Raw genomic sequence first — 14,906 nt, 5'->3', positions numbered from 1 at the left:
TTGAACCCAGGATGGGGAGGTTGCAGTGAGCTGAGTTTGCGCCACTGCACTCTAGCCTGGGCAACAGAGTGAGACTCTGTGTCAAAGAAAAAAAAAAAAGAATTTCAGGGCCTTTCAAATGATAAGGTTTAGATTTAGGAAGAGGAAGGAAATGTACAGTAGCTACTGTTTGACTAATAAGCAGAAACACAAGGTGTAAGGTCTACATGCTCTACATTCTAGAACCTCAGAATTTAGTGATTTTTTTTTTAAAGAGGGGCAGCGTAGCATAGTGCTAAGAAGACAAGCTAAGTCCCTGCTTTGCCTTTGGGACCTCAGTGAGATATTTAACAACTTTGTTACCTGACCTCCATAAGCAAGGCTACAGTGCTGCATTTAGACTATATTTGATATTTCTAGGATGTGATGTCAGGTTCTTGGACAATTTGACGCCCAGCTGTTGTGTTTCAACGTGGTTGTCTCCATGCCTTGGACTGCATGTTCTGTGCTGAATTTTTAGCTCATGACCATATATGAGGAGTTGTCAGCTTTTTAGATTTGAACTGACAAGCTTTATCTTTCTGTGAGCTACTCCCCAGGGCCCTTACACTAAGAATCTTAGAGTAGAATTTTCTTGTTCTCAACACTCTTTTTTTTTATTTTTGGAGACAGAGTCTCGCTCTGTTGCCCAGGCTAGAGTGCAGTGGCGCGGTCTTGGCTCACTGTAACCTCCGCCTCCTGGGTTCAAGCAGTTCTCCTGCCTCAGCCTCCTGAGTAGCTGGGATTACAGGCGCCCACCACCATGCCCAGCTAATTTTTGTATTTTTAGTAGGGACAGGGTTTCACCATGTTGGTCAGGCTAGTCTCAAACCCCTGACCTCGTGATCCACCCACCTCGGCCTCCCAAAGGGCTGGGATTACAGGCGTGAGCCACCGCGCCTGGCTGCTAATTTTTTTTTTTTTTTTTTTTGTATTTTTAGTAGAGACGGGGTTTCACCATGTTAGCCAGGATGGTCTCGATCTCTTGACCTCGTGATCTGCCTGCCTCAGCCTCCCAAAGTGCTGGGATTACAGGTGTGAGCCACTGCGCGCGGCCGCTATTTTTTTTTTTTTTTTTTTTTTGTATTTTTAGTAGAGACGGGGTTTCACTGTGTTAGCCAGGATGGTCTCGATCTCCTGACCTTGTGATCTACCTGCCTCCGCCTCCCAAAGTGTTGGGGTTACAGGCGTGAGCTACCACGCCCAGCCTAATTTTTGTATTTTTAATAGAGACAGGGTTTCACTATATTGGCCAGGCTGTTCTCAAACTCCTGACCTCGTGATCCGCTCTCCTTGGCCTCCCAAAGTGCTAGGATTACAGGCACGAGCTCAACACTTGTTATACAGGTCTTTGATACTGTGAAAGGGGAAAAATATCTTCCTGAGAATTAAAAAAAATATTTACAAGATTTGTTTTGCTTGTGTTTGAACCTTAAATAACTATAATTTATCCAGTATGTGCTTTTTTTGTGTCTGTCTTCATTTGCTGAACATTATTTTTGTGAGGTTTGTCTATAACATGTAGAAGTGAAACACACACATAGTGAGGTCTTATTATATATAAGCCATTTTCATAATATGCTTTTGTAGATTGTAGACTGTAGATTTGGGGCATTTGTATGGAAGCAAATACAGGTCTTAATTTAAAACAGTAAGCTGCTGTTTCATATTATACTATTTGGATTACTATACCTAATTTAATCATACACATTTAGATTGCACCCGTTTTTCCCCTAGAAATGAAATTTGAGTCAAGGGGTATAAATAAAATTGTTAATAGATATTGCCAAATTGCAATCCAAAAAGCCTTTATTTTTGTTTCCACAAACAGCATACAAGTATGTCCTTCCTGGTAAGTTTTTTTTTTTTTTTAGTCTTACTGGTGCTATTTTTCACCTTGTTTATTAAGTTAATTAAAGCTCTTTTTTTAGATTCATTTACCATATTAACTTTTTTTTTTTTTTTTTTTTTGAGACAGAGTCTCACTCTGTCCCTCTAGGCTGGAGTGCAGTGGCGCAATCTTGGCTTACTGCAACCTCTGCCTCCCGGGTTCAAGCGATTCTCATGCCTCAGCCTATGGAGTGGCTGGGACTACAGACGTGCGCCACCACACCTGGCTAATTCTTTGTATTTTTAGTAGAGATGGGGTTTTGTCATGTTGCCCAAGCTAGTCTTGAACTCCGGCAATCCACCTGCCTCTGCCTCCCAAAGTGCTGCGATTACAGGCGTGAGCCACCACGCCCGGCCCTTATTAACTTTTTTAATTAAATTTTTTTTTATTACCGTAGGTTATTGGGGAACCAGTGGTGTTTGCTTACGTGAGTGAGTTCTTTGGTGGTGTTTTGTGAGATTTTGGCGCACCCATCTTCCAAGCAGTATACGCTGCACCTGATAATTTGATTTTTTCTATTTTTCTCAATCCTCTTATCGGTGACTTAGAACCTCAAACCTATGAGCCTGGTTGTGACCTTGCATTTACATTGAGTGTTTCTTCATTGTCTACTTGGGGAATTCTTGGGCTCTTTTTGGGTGGGAGTTTATGCTCTGGGGAAGTTGTTCTTTACCTGAAATCCATTTGCCTAGATTGCTGATGGAGTAGTTAGTGGCAGGATTTGCTGTTTTGTATGGTCCACAACTGAGAAGACAGCAGATAGTCACATTTAGTTAAAAGCCCCTTTTGGCTGAATCTTGAGATCTTTTCTAACACAATGGATTTTACTTAGCTTAATTCCTTTGCGATGAGGTTTGCTGCAGATTTGAATAATTTTTTTTTCTGATTTTAGTTTTTTTTTTTTTTTTTAAATCAAGATGGAATCTCGCTCTTTTGCCCTGCTGGAGTGCAGTGGCATGATCTCAGTTCACTGCATCCTCTGCCCTGCGAGTTCAACAGTTCTCTTGCCTCAGCTTCCCAAGTAGCGTAGCTGGGATTACAGGCACCCACCACCACACCCGACTAATTTTTTTTTTTTTTTTTTTTAGATCAGGTTTCACTCTTGTTGCCCAGGCTGGAGTGCAATGGCGCAATCTCACTGCAACCTGCGCCTCCTGGGTTCAAGTGATTCTCCTGTCTCAGCCTCCTGAGTAGCTGGGATTATCTGGATGTGCCACCACGCCTGGCTAATTTTGTATTTTTAGTAGAGACAGGGTTTTTCCATGTTGGTCAGGCTGGTCTCGAACTCCTGACCTCAGGTGATCTGCTCGCCTTGGCCTCCCAAAGCATTGGGATTACAGGTGTGAGCCACCACACCCAGCCTGTATTTTTTTTTTTTTTTCATAGAGACGGGGTTTCACCATGTTGGCCAGTATGGTCTCGAACTCCTGACCTCAAGTGATCCGCCCACCTTGGCCTCCCAAAGTTCTGGGATTACAGGCGTGAGCCACTGCGCCCGGCCAAGTTTTTTTTTTTCATTTTTCAGTTTCCCAGTTCTAAACTTCACCTAGTGTAACCTTTTAGGGTTGTCCAGGAGGGAAATACAGGGCCCCTCATGCTGCTGCAGAGAAGCTGCGTTAAGTAGCTTTTTCCTGTTTGCACACAGCAGACTCAGTGGGGTCACATTTTAGCAGGTCATCGTTGTCAGTGCTCTTCCTGCTCCTTGCTTTCAGTTTTGAGAGGGTTCCCCAGTTTTCCTTTTGAGGCTTGGAAACACAGGAAACCGTCCACCTGCCTGTCAGATCCCATGCCTCTGGTCTCGCTGTCCATCCTCCTCGCCTGTGTCCTGTGCCCTGTGCCCTGACTGCTTCGGGTCAGGCCATCATCATCTTTACCTGGACTTGCATGGCGCCGTCCATGCCACTTGCCTTGTCTCTCCTCACCTTTATTCTTTGCACAATTACAGAGAGATCAATTAAAATGTCAATTTGGTGATGCTGTTCCTTTGCCTAAACTCTTTTTAGTAGTGCCCGGTCTGCCTGCAACGTTGGCTTTGATTTTCACAATGTTTGGAGCGTTTTCTATGGTGCTCAGTAATTGGGCAGTGGTTTCTTTTTCTAAACCTGAGCCAATATCTTAACCCCAAAGGTGCCAAATTTGGTGTCTGTCTAGACTTGAGAACTTTGTATAGGCTCTTTGGGCTTGGGAGTTTGGAGCTTTTCTGTGTTGAGGAGCCCATGCCACTGCTTTGGGACTTGGGGAGAGGGAGGTTTGGCCACACAGGCCTGAGTACTGAGTGCCAGTGTTGTCTTATTACTGGATCACATCTCCTAACTTTTAACAACTTTATTGTCCCTGTGAATTCTCTTTTTTTTTTTTTTTTTTTTTTTGAGACGGAGTCTCGCTGTGTCTCCCAGGTTGGAGTGCAGTGGCGCGATCTCGGCTCACTGCAAGCTCCGCCTCCCGGGTTCACGCCATTCTCCTGCCTCAGCCTCCCAAGTAGCTGGGACTACAGGCGCCCGCCAACACGCCCGGCTAATTTTTTGTAATTTTAGTAGAAACGGGGTTTCACCGTGTTAGCCAAGATGGTCTCGATTTCCTGACCTCGTGATCCGCCCGTCTCGGCCTCCCAAAGTGCTGGGATTACAGGCGTGAGCCACCGCGCCCGGCCTGTCCCTGTGAATTCTCTAAGCATAATCACAAAAATATCTTGAGCCTCAGACACTCGGTAGCTTATGATCTTTTGTAGATTTAAAAAGCAAACTTTGCTAGTATTTTGGTCAAGTGGGTGCCATATAAAAGACTGCTTCTGGTGAGTAAATATTCTGCATTTTATCAACCCCCTGCTCTGTTGCCCAGGCTGGAGGGCAGTGGCATGATCTCGGCTCACTGCAACCTCCGCCTCCCAGGTTCAGGCGATTCTCTTGTCCCAGCCTTCCATGTAGCTGGGATTACAGGCATGCATTACCCTTTCCTGTGTCTTGATATTCTTGGGGTGCTGGATCCTGTGGAAGCTCAGATGCCTTTCAGAAGCGGAGATTAAGTAGTTCCGAGACATAAAGTGCAAGTCAAGTAAAGCATCATCTTTTAGCCAAAGTGTCTATTCATAATTGCGCATCTTTTGTTTACCTGTTAGTTCTAGGGAGTTAGACTTATAAGAGGGTATCTGTTATATGTCATCTGCTCTTGTCACATTTCTTTTTAAGGGGATTTATTTAATATCACCTGTTAGAGATTGGGAGACTCAAAATGATATCATAAAAGGAATAAAGTAACTGGGACTGTTTATTTAGCCTAGAGAAAATATGATGGCATTATAAAGACTGTGTTTAATGCTCTGCAATTCATTCAGAAAATATCCTGAGCATCTGCTATGCACCGGAAGTTGTTCCAGGTGTTGTAGATATGGCACCAACGAAGACCAACACATCGTGATCTAAAGGGGCTCCTCATGGCATTAAAATAAAAATCGAAACTCCTTCCTTGGACTTGCAGTGCCCCTTGTTCTCTGGACCCTGCCCACCCTCCCGACCTCTTGTCCTTCTCACCCCCCTTTCTCACTCTGCTTCAGCTACACTGGCCCCTTTGCTGTTTCTTTTCTTTCTTCTTCTTCTTTTTTTTTTTTTTTTTTTGAGATAGGTTTTGCTCTGTTGCCCAGGCTGAAGTGCAGCAGCGCCATTTCGGCTCATTGCACCCTCTGCCTACAGGGCTCAAGCAATTGTCACGCCCCAGGCTCCTGAGTAGCTGGGACTACAGGCATGAGCCACCACAGCTGGCTAATTTTTGTATTTTTAGTAGAGGCAGGGTTTTGCCATGTTGCCCAGGCTGGTCTCGAATTCCTGTCCTCAAATGATCAGTCTGCCTTGGCCTCCCAAAGTGCTGGAATTACAGGTGTGAGCCACCATGCCCGGCCCCCTTTGCTGTTTCTAAACACCCAGACTCATTCCCACTTTAGAATTTGTTGTTTCTTCTGCTTGGGATGTTTTGTGCCCGGTGCCTCGTGGTCACTTAAGTCATGGCTCAAATGTTACCTGCTCAGGCATCCCTTCTTTGGCCACCCCAACTAAAGACACCTTCTATGGCAGTGTCACACTACCCTGTTTTATTTTTTTTATAGCACTCTTCACCAGTTGAAATTATCTTTCATTTTTTTACTTGCTTATTGTCCATTTCTCCCTGACCAGAATTTAACCTCCATGAAAGCACGGAAACTTTCTGTCTCATTCACTGTCACATCCACAACACTTAGGACAGGGCCTGGCACATAGTAGGAGCTCATTAAATAGTGTGGAGAGAATCAGAGGGTTTTGAATACAGTCGTCACTTTATACCCATGAAGGAGAGAGTAAAGTAGGGCAAGCAGAGGTCGACTTAGGACCAGTGAAGATTTTACCCTTCTCTGTAGGAGAGTTGCTGGAAGGTGAACTGGCCCTTCACTGGAGGTAATTATATTACTTGAGGTAATCAAAAGTGGCCAGACGTGGTGGCTCACGTCTGTAATCCTAGCATTTTGGGAGGTCAAGGTGGGTGGAATCAGTTGAGGTCAGGAGTTTGAGACTAGCCTGGCCAACATGGTGAAACCCTGTCTCTACTAAAAATACAAAAATATTAGCCGGGCGTGGTGGCGCATGCCTGTAATCCCAGCTGCTTGGGAGGCTGAGGCAGGAAAATCTCTGGAACCCGGGAGGCAGAGGTTGTAGTGAGCTGAGATCATGCCACTGCACTCCAGCCTGGACGACAGAGCGAAACTCCATCTCAAAAAAAAAAAAGTACCATGCTTTGGCTCTTTCATGTCACAGGCAATTAAGTTTTAAGTGAGGCTTACATTTGTATTTGGCAAATACCAGCTAACCATGTTTATTTTATTTTATTTTTTTTATTGAAGTGCAGTGGTGTGATCTTGGGTCACTGCAACCTCCACCTCTGGGGTTGAAGTGATTTTCCCGCCTCAGCCTCCCGAGTAGCTGGGATTACAGGTGCTTGCCACCATGCCCGACTAATTTTTGTATTTTTAGTAGAGACAGAATTTCAGGCCTGTCTCAAACTCCTGACCTCAAGTGATCTGCCTGCCTCGGCCTCCCAAAGAGCTAGGATTGCAGACATGAGTCACCCCACCTGGCCTCCATGTTTACTTTTTAAAATAAGCTGTTTATCTTGGAATATGGCAGATAAGAAGCCACCTTACAAGACTGCTCACAAAATTCCTGTGAAAACAACCCCTCATTACTGCTCTTGAGACATTTTATAGCTTTATGCATTCAGGCACTGTGAGATTAAATGGCTTGCCGAGAACTGGATAATGAAGAGATGAGAGAGTCCAGAGAGGATTGTTTCTGTTTCCTGTTTGTAGACCCACTCATTAACCCAACAGGAATTTATCAGTGTTTTTATTTTTTACAGGAGCGTACAGGAAGGGTATTTGTTTCTGTTCCCACGCATTTTGTAGAAATCTCTTGATGCACTTAACACTTTTTACAGGAATTTCTTGTCTGAATCTTCTTGTCTGTCTCCCTCAATGGCCAACGCTGTATTCTGTTTATCCTTGTTTTTCAAGGATCCAAACACTCAAGAAATATATATTGAATAAATAAATGAGAACTCAAAAATCTGAGGTTTGCTAAAGCATAAAAATAGTATCTAGGGTTTTTTTTGCGATTCTAGTTTAAATTAATTCTGTCTTCAGTAGTGACTTTTACCACAGTATTAGGAGTTACATGCTAACATTCTGAGAGTAAAGAGAACGAATTGGGCTTGTTTGTGTTTGCCATAGGAATCTATCTTTTAGTTTTTTTGTTTGTTTTTGAGACAGGGTCTCACTATCTTGTCCAGGCTGGAGTGCAGTGTCATGATCATAGCTCACTTGCAGCCTCAGTAGCTGGGATCACAGGCACATGCCACCATGCCTGGCTAATTTTTAAATTTTTGTAGAGATGGAGTCTCACTGTGTTGCCCAGGCCAGTCTCAAACTCCTGGCCTCAGATGATCCTCCTGCCTTGGCCTCCCAAAATGGTGGGATTACAGGCATAAGCCACTGCACCTGGCCTTGTTTTTTGTTTCAATATTGAAAATGTTTTTCTTTAATAACTTAGATATTTGTCTTAGAACATAGATTTCTTAGATATGATTTGATAATAGTGCCTTCTGTTTATTGTCAATGCATTATTTAATGCTTCTGTTTCCTGTACGTGCATGTACTAGACTTTTCTGCATTGTCTGGAACACATGAGAAATAAAACCTAACTTTGTAAAGTCCCGTTGAAATGCGTAAACACGTTTTTTGATTGTAGAATGATTAAGTAGAAAAACATTTGATGATTTTAGGACTTCACCTGACTTTCTGTCTCCATAGAATAACTACTGATTTTTTACAGGGAAAAGAAAAATACATTTTCTGTTAAATGAGTGAAGAGTTCCGTGTTTGGTGGGAGAAAAAATATAAGAAAACTTTTTGTTCTAGGAACTAGTAATCATTCATTTCAGACAAATTTTGTGACATAATTTTTTTTTCAGGATACATGTATATTACCTGCATTTAGAGAAATAGTTGCTAATTTGTTATTTGTGATTACTTTTTACAAAGCTGATCTGAATGAAGCTTGTAGTTTGCTTGGAGAATTGTTGACTATAGCCTATTAGATGCCTCTTGGAAAAGCAATTGTCATGACAGTAACTTCGACTCACCCCCAAAGAATTTAACACATTGTCTGAAGAGGTTGCATCATCTTTAACTAATGTGCTGTGTCCTGCTCACATGATGCTGGCTGGACTGCTGCTCTGAATGGTGTGGTGTGGGAGGAAGGAGAAAATTGAGGCCGACTTTATTTTCTTTTGATTCAACTGCAGTAAGACCTATTTTATATAGGTGATGATTTGTATGTTAGTACTAACGAGTACTAAAAGGTCAAATGTGTCAAGTCTAGAACTAGTACTCTTTTTTTTTTTTTTTTTTTTTTTTTTTGAGACAAGGTCTCACTCTGTCACCCAGGCTGGAGTACATTGGCACAGTCTTGGCTCACTGCAACCTCTGCCTCCTTGGTTCAAGCAACTCTTGTGCCTCAGCCACTTGAGTAGCTGGGATTATAGGCATGTGCCACTGCATCCAGCTAATTTTTGTATCTTTAGTAGAGATGGAGTTTCACCATGTTGGCCAAGCTGGTCTCGAACTCCTGGCCTCAAGTGATCTGCCTGCCTTGGCCTCCCAAAGTGTTGGAATTACACACCTGAGCCACCGCACCCAGCCTAGGAAGGATAATTTTAATAGTTGTGAAGAAACAGAGAGCCTCACTGTGGAAAATAGCAAGAGTCAATTATTATTTTTTGAAACAGTTTCTTGTTCTATTGTCCAGGCTGTAGTGCAGTGGTGTGATCATGGCTCACTGCAGCCTTGGGGACTCCAGCGATCCTCCCACCTCAGCCTCCCAAAGTGCTGGGATTATAGGTGTGAACTTCCACACTGGGCCAATTATTTTTTGAAGTACTTTTTTTTTGTTTGTTTTTTGTTGAGACAGAGTCTCTCCCTGTCGCCTAGGCTGGAGTGCAGTGGTGTGAGCTTGGATCATTGCAACCTCCGCTTCCCGGGTGCAAGTTATTCTTGTGCCTCAGCCTCCCAAGTAGCTGGGACTACAGGCGTGAGCCACCACACCCAGCTGATTTTTGTATTTTTAGTAGAGACGGGTTTTTACCATGTTGGCCAGGCTGCTCTCAAACTCCCAACTTCAGGTGATCCACCCACCTTGGCCTCCCAAAGTGCTGGGAGGCGTGAACCATCGTGCCTGGCCTATTTACTTTTTTATTTTTTTGAGGTGGAGTCTCACTCTGTCACCCAGGCTGGAGTGCAGTGGTACAACTGCAGCTCACTGCAGCCTCAAACCCTTGGGCTCAAGCAATCCTCCCACCTCAGCTTCCTGAGTAGTGGGACCACAGGCGCACACCACTATGCCCGGCTAATTTTTTTTATTATTTGTACAGACAGGGTCTTCCTTATGTTGTCCAGCCTGGTCTCGAACTCTTGGGCTCGAGCAGTTCTCCTGCCTGGGCCTCCCAAAGTGCTAAGGTTACAGGCATGAACCACTGTGCCCAGCCACAAGTTTGTTTTGAAGCAGGAGCATTTCTTTTTTTTTTTTTTTTTTTAAATAGCCCAGAGGTCCTTTATTTTATTTTATTTTTAACATCTATTATGCCATGAATTCATAGGGAATAGGTTCCAGCAGCTCAGGCTCCTTCCCATTGGTTCTCACAAAGTGTGCTTCTCTGGGTGGAGCAGGCTGGCGCTTGAGTTGAACCCCGGTCCGTTTCTCTTTGGCTTCTTTCTTTTTCTGATCATTTTCCTTCACGCGTTTCAGGAAGCTATCTTGGCTCTCAGAGTGCTTAATGTGCTCAATACGCACATTATTTCTCTTGGCAAGAATCTTGCCCTTAACTTGTTTGTTTACAACAATGCCAACAGCATGCTGGGTAACATTGTAGACTTCCACTTTTGCCATGGTAACACTTGTGGGGCATTCCTTTTTGAACAGTACCCATTCCTTTGATGTCTACAATATCACCTTTCTTTTTTTAATTTTTATTTTATTATTATTATACTTTAAGTTTTAGGGTACATGTGCACAATGTGCAGGTTAGTTACATATGTATACATGTGCCATGCTGGTGTGCTGCACCCATTAACTCGTCATTTAGCATTAGGTATATCTCCTAATGTTATCCCTCTCCTCTCCCCCGACCCCACAACAGTCCCCAGAGTGTGATGTTCCCCTTCCTGTGTCCATGTGTTCTCATTGTTCAATTCCCATCTATGAGTGAGAACATGCGGTGTTTGGTTTTTTGTCCTTGCGATAGTTTACTGAGAATGATGATTTCCAATTTCATCCATGTCCCTACAAAGGACATGAACTCATCATTTTTTATGGCTGCAATATCACCTTTCTTATAGATTTGCATATATGTGGCCAAAGGAGCAACTCCATGTTTTCTAAAAGGCCTAGAGAACATATATCGGGTGCCTCTCCTCTTTCGCTTTGTGTTCGTCATTTTGGCGAATTACTGGAAGATGGCGGTTCTGGCCGAAAGGTGAAGCAGGAGCATTTCTGTTAGAAAAATAAGGTCCAAGAGTGGTGGCTCACGCCTGTAATCCCAACACTTTGGGAAGCTGAGGTGGGCAGATCACTTGAGCCCAGGAGTTCAAGACCAGCCTGGGCAACATGGCAAAACCCTGTCTCCACAAAAAATACAAAAAAAAATAGCCTGTTTGGTGGTGTGCACCTGTAGTTTCAGCTACCCAGGAGGTTGAGGTGGGAAGATCCCCTAGCCCGGGAGGTCAAGGTTGCAGTGAGCCATGATGGTGCCACTGCACTCTAGCCTGGACGTCAGAGTGAGACCCTGTCTCAAAAAAAAAAAAAAAAAAGTATTTTCTAAGAAAAGCAATAATGAACTTGGTGAACAGCCTTAATGACTGCATATTAGATTGGCTGTCTCATTATTGCAACGTATTAGGCATCAAATCACTCTGGTAATATAAGTCAGCCAGGTAAGTTTCTTTGCCAGACTTCCTTCAAGAGAACTCTTAGAGTCAAAGAGAAGCTAAAGCAAAGAACTTGCTGGTGGAAATGATGGAATGCAGTACCTAGTTACTAGTAGGGACCACAAACGATTAAGCTATAGAGTGATGTTCATCTCTTTATTTTAACCTTCTCTTCTTCCAGGTTGGTGGCACTAAGGCTGGTGTAGTCCGGTTTCTTGGGGAGACCGACTTTGCCAAGGGGGAGTGGTGTGGCGTGGAGTTAGATGAGCCACTTGGGAAGAATGATGGCGCTGTTGCTGGAACAAGGTTTGTTTGGCGTTGTGCAACGTCTTGTGTCACTCTTGTACGTGACGATGCTCAGGCCAGTCTCACCAAGCGTGTATCATAACATGGAAAGGTGTGTTTGGAAGAGCGGCACTTTTATTTCCTAAGACCCATCTGCTAATTTTTTTTCCCCACACTAAAATTGGGGCTGTTCTTTTTGACTGTCTCCTTAGTAATACATGTAGTATGTCTGAGTAGATTCTGAACAAGCATTCTGTTTATTTTTCAAAATAGAAAGGAAATACCATGTTATCTGTCTGGCTTCTCTCCCTTTTGATAGGAGTTGACTTCTGAAAGAGTACCTGGGCGTCTGGGGAGGGGGCGGGGGCAGAAGGTAGCCACCTTTGTTAGGGAAAAGAACTGCAAAATGTGTCTTCATATTTGATGAGAATTCCATCCTGCGGCAGGAGAACAGACCGGCAAGCGGACCTCTTCCATCGTAAGGATAACCCCATTCTTTTTTTTTTTTTTGAGACAGGGCCTCTGTCTGTTGGCCGGGCTGGAGTGCAGTGGCGCCATCTCGGCTCAGTGCATGCAACCTCCCCCTTCTGGGTTCAAGCAATTCTCCTGCCTCAGCCTCCCAAGTAGCTGAAATTACAGGCACACGCCACAATGCCTGGCTAATTTTTGTATTTTTAGTAGAGACGGGCTGTTGCCCAGGCTGGTCTCAAACTCCTGGGCACAAGTGATCCACCTGTCTTGGTCTCCCAAAGTGCTGGTATTACAGGTGTGAGCCACCGCGTCCAGCCTGGATAACCCCGTTCTTGCCTCCCAGACACAGGATGGGAGTACAGTAATGCACACAGATGCAGAAGGAATTTCCCACTTTTCTTTTCAAAATGTTTTGAAGGCACAGGTGTTGTCTATGATGCATTATTAGTAGTATACAGTACATTAATGCATCACTTGATTATTAAAATGTGGTAGTTAACATTTTACTTATAAAACATAGACAAATTGGTTATAAGCAAATTAATTATAGAGAAAAGGGCTTTATCTACCAGATACAGTAATTATGACTCATAGAGGTAACGCTCTCTTGGAACTGCAATGATTATGAAGCCATCTTTTCTTCATATTAAAACACTGTAATCCTTTAGAGTCATGGCATTGCCCATGTCAGTCCGAAAATAGACATTAATAGTTAATATTTCTCCATGTTTACTTTTTTTTTTTTTCTCCAATGCCATTTTGTTTTTTCTGGGCCTTCTCAATGCTATACTTGCAGAGTACTTTATCTTTTTTTTATCATATTTTTATTGAAACAGACATTAAAAATTTTCAATGAACTTTTTTTTTTTTTTTTTTTTTTGGAGATGGAGTCTTGCTCTGTTGCCAGGCTGAAGTGCAGTGGCACAATCTTGGCTCACCGCAACCTCTGACTCTCAGGTTCAAGCGATTCTCCTGCTTCAGCCTCCCGAGTAGCTGGGATTACAGACACACACCACCACGCCCAGATAATTTTTGTATTTTTAGTAGAGACTGGGTTTCACCATGTTGGACAGGATGGTCTCGATCTCCTGACCTCATGATCCGCCCACCTTGGCCTCCCGAAGTTCTGGGATTACAGGCGTGAGCCACGGCGCCTGGCCTCTTTTTTTTAACTAGATTTTTCCTGTATGTTAGCCATTTTGTATTTATATTCCTCTACAGTTAAGTTTGGGTAGATTTTTTTTTTTAATTAAAAAAAGTATATATTTTTTGGGCGGGGCATGGTGGCTCACGCCTGTAATCCCAGCACTTTGGGAGGCCAAGGTGGGCAGATCACGAGATCAGGAGTTCGAGACCATCCTGGCCAACATATTGAAACCCTGTCTCTACTAAAAATACAAAAATCAGCCAGGCAGGGTGGCGTGTGCCTGTAGTCCCAGCTACTTGGGAGGCTGAGGCAGGAGAATCGCTTGAACCTGGGAGGCGGAGGTTGTGGTGAGCTGAGATTGCACCGCTGCACTCCAGCCTGGGCAACAGAGTGAGACTCTGTCTCAGAAAAAAAAAATTATACATTTTACTTATTTCAATAGGTTTTTGGGGAACAGATGGTGTTTGGTTATATGAATAACTTCTTTAGTAGTGATATCTGAGATTTTGGTGCGCCCATCACTTGAGTTTTTTATTTGTTTGTTTTGAGACAGAGTCCACCCCGTCACCCAGGCTGGACTACAGTGGTGCAATCTCGGGTTACTTCAGCCTTGACCTCTTGGGCTCAAGAAAGCCTCCTGCACCACCATGCCTGGCTAGTTTTTGTATTTTTTGTAGAGACGGGGTCTGTCCATATTGCCCTGGCTGGTCTTGAACTCCTGGGCTCAAGTGATCCGCCGCCTCGGCCTCCCACAGTGCTGGGATTACAGGCGTGAGCCACCACGTCCAACTCTTCATGTTTACTTTAATGGATCTGCCAAAGTTAGGTGCCTGTTTGATTTCCTTTCCCTTTGTTTGGCACGGTTTTATTAAATGGGCTTGTTCTATTGCTAAACTCCTCTGCTGTACATTTATCAGGTTGTGAAAATATTTATTTCCTTTATGCAGAATCTCAGCAACAGGTGAGCAGTTCTGACTCTGTGTATCATATTGTCACCAGTGTGTGTTCTAAACCATCACTGAGGTTGTTAGTCAGCCTACATACATGTGACTGCTACGTGCTGGTGTGTAACCCCAGCTTAGCAGTAGAATTTCCAGGAATCCAACCTTAAGTTAGGAGTTGGGAGAACCTTTTGGTTATAGTTATTATTTCTTGTGATTAAGTTGTTTTTTGTTATTGTTCTTATTGTTCTCTAAAGGTATTTTCAGTGTCAACCCAAATATGGCTTGTTCGCTCCTGTCCACAAAGTTACCAAGATTGGCTTCCCTTCCACTACACCAGCCAAAGCCAAGGCCAACGCAGTGAGGCGAGTGATGGCGACCACGTCCGCCAGCCTGAAGCGCAGCCCTTCTGCCTCTTCCCTCAGCTCCATGAGCTCAGTGGCCTCCTCTGTGAGCAGCAGGCCCAGTCGGACAGGACTAGTAAGCCCCCTTTCTCACTACCCACCTCCACTTCCCAGGCATGATTAAGGCCCGTGGTCAGTGCCCCTGCTTTGCTGCTTTGCTGCTTTGCTTGTCCTTGTGCTGAATGTTGCTCACAGCTTTTGCTGTGAAAGTCTTTGCAAGTAAGTTTTGAAAAACGTAACTCCAGCAAGA

General features: G+C 43.8%; 1 protein-coding gene across 7 annotated transcripts in view; it reads left to right on the top strand.

Annotated features, from left to right (window-relative positions):
• The window catches only part of CLIP1 (CAP-Gly domain containing linker protein 1), a 151,405-nt gene that overhangs the window by 48,999 nt on the left and 87,500 nt on the right, over nucleotides 1–14,906 (top strand). For all 7 annotated transcript variants that reach the window (XM_063593747.1, XM_034934711.4, XM_057299548.2 and 4 more), the window contains 2 exons: nucleotides 11,590–11,714; nucleotides 14,510–14,732. In XM_063593747.1, the coding sequence (XP_063449817.1) occupies nucleotides 11,590–11,714; nucleotides 14,510–14,732 (348 nt within the window). The remainder of the gene's footprint in view (nucleotides 1–11,589; nucleotides 11,715–14,509; nucleotides 14,733–14,906) is intronic.

This window comes from Pan paniscus, chromosome 10, assembly GCF_029289425.2.
Source record: "Pan paniscus chromosome 10, NHGRI_mPanPan1-v2.0_pri, whole genome shotgun sequence".
Taxonomy (NCBI): domain Eukaryota; kingdom Metazoa; phylum Chordata; class Mammalia; order Primates; family Hominidae; genus Pan; species Pan paniscus.
This window is presented reverse-complemented; position numbering and strand designations above follow the sequence as displayed.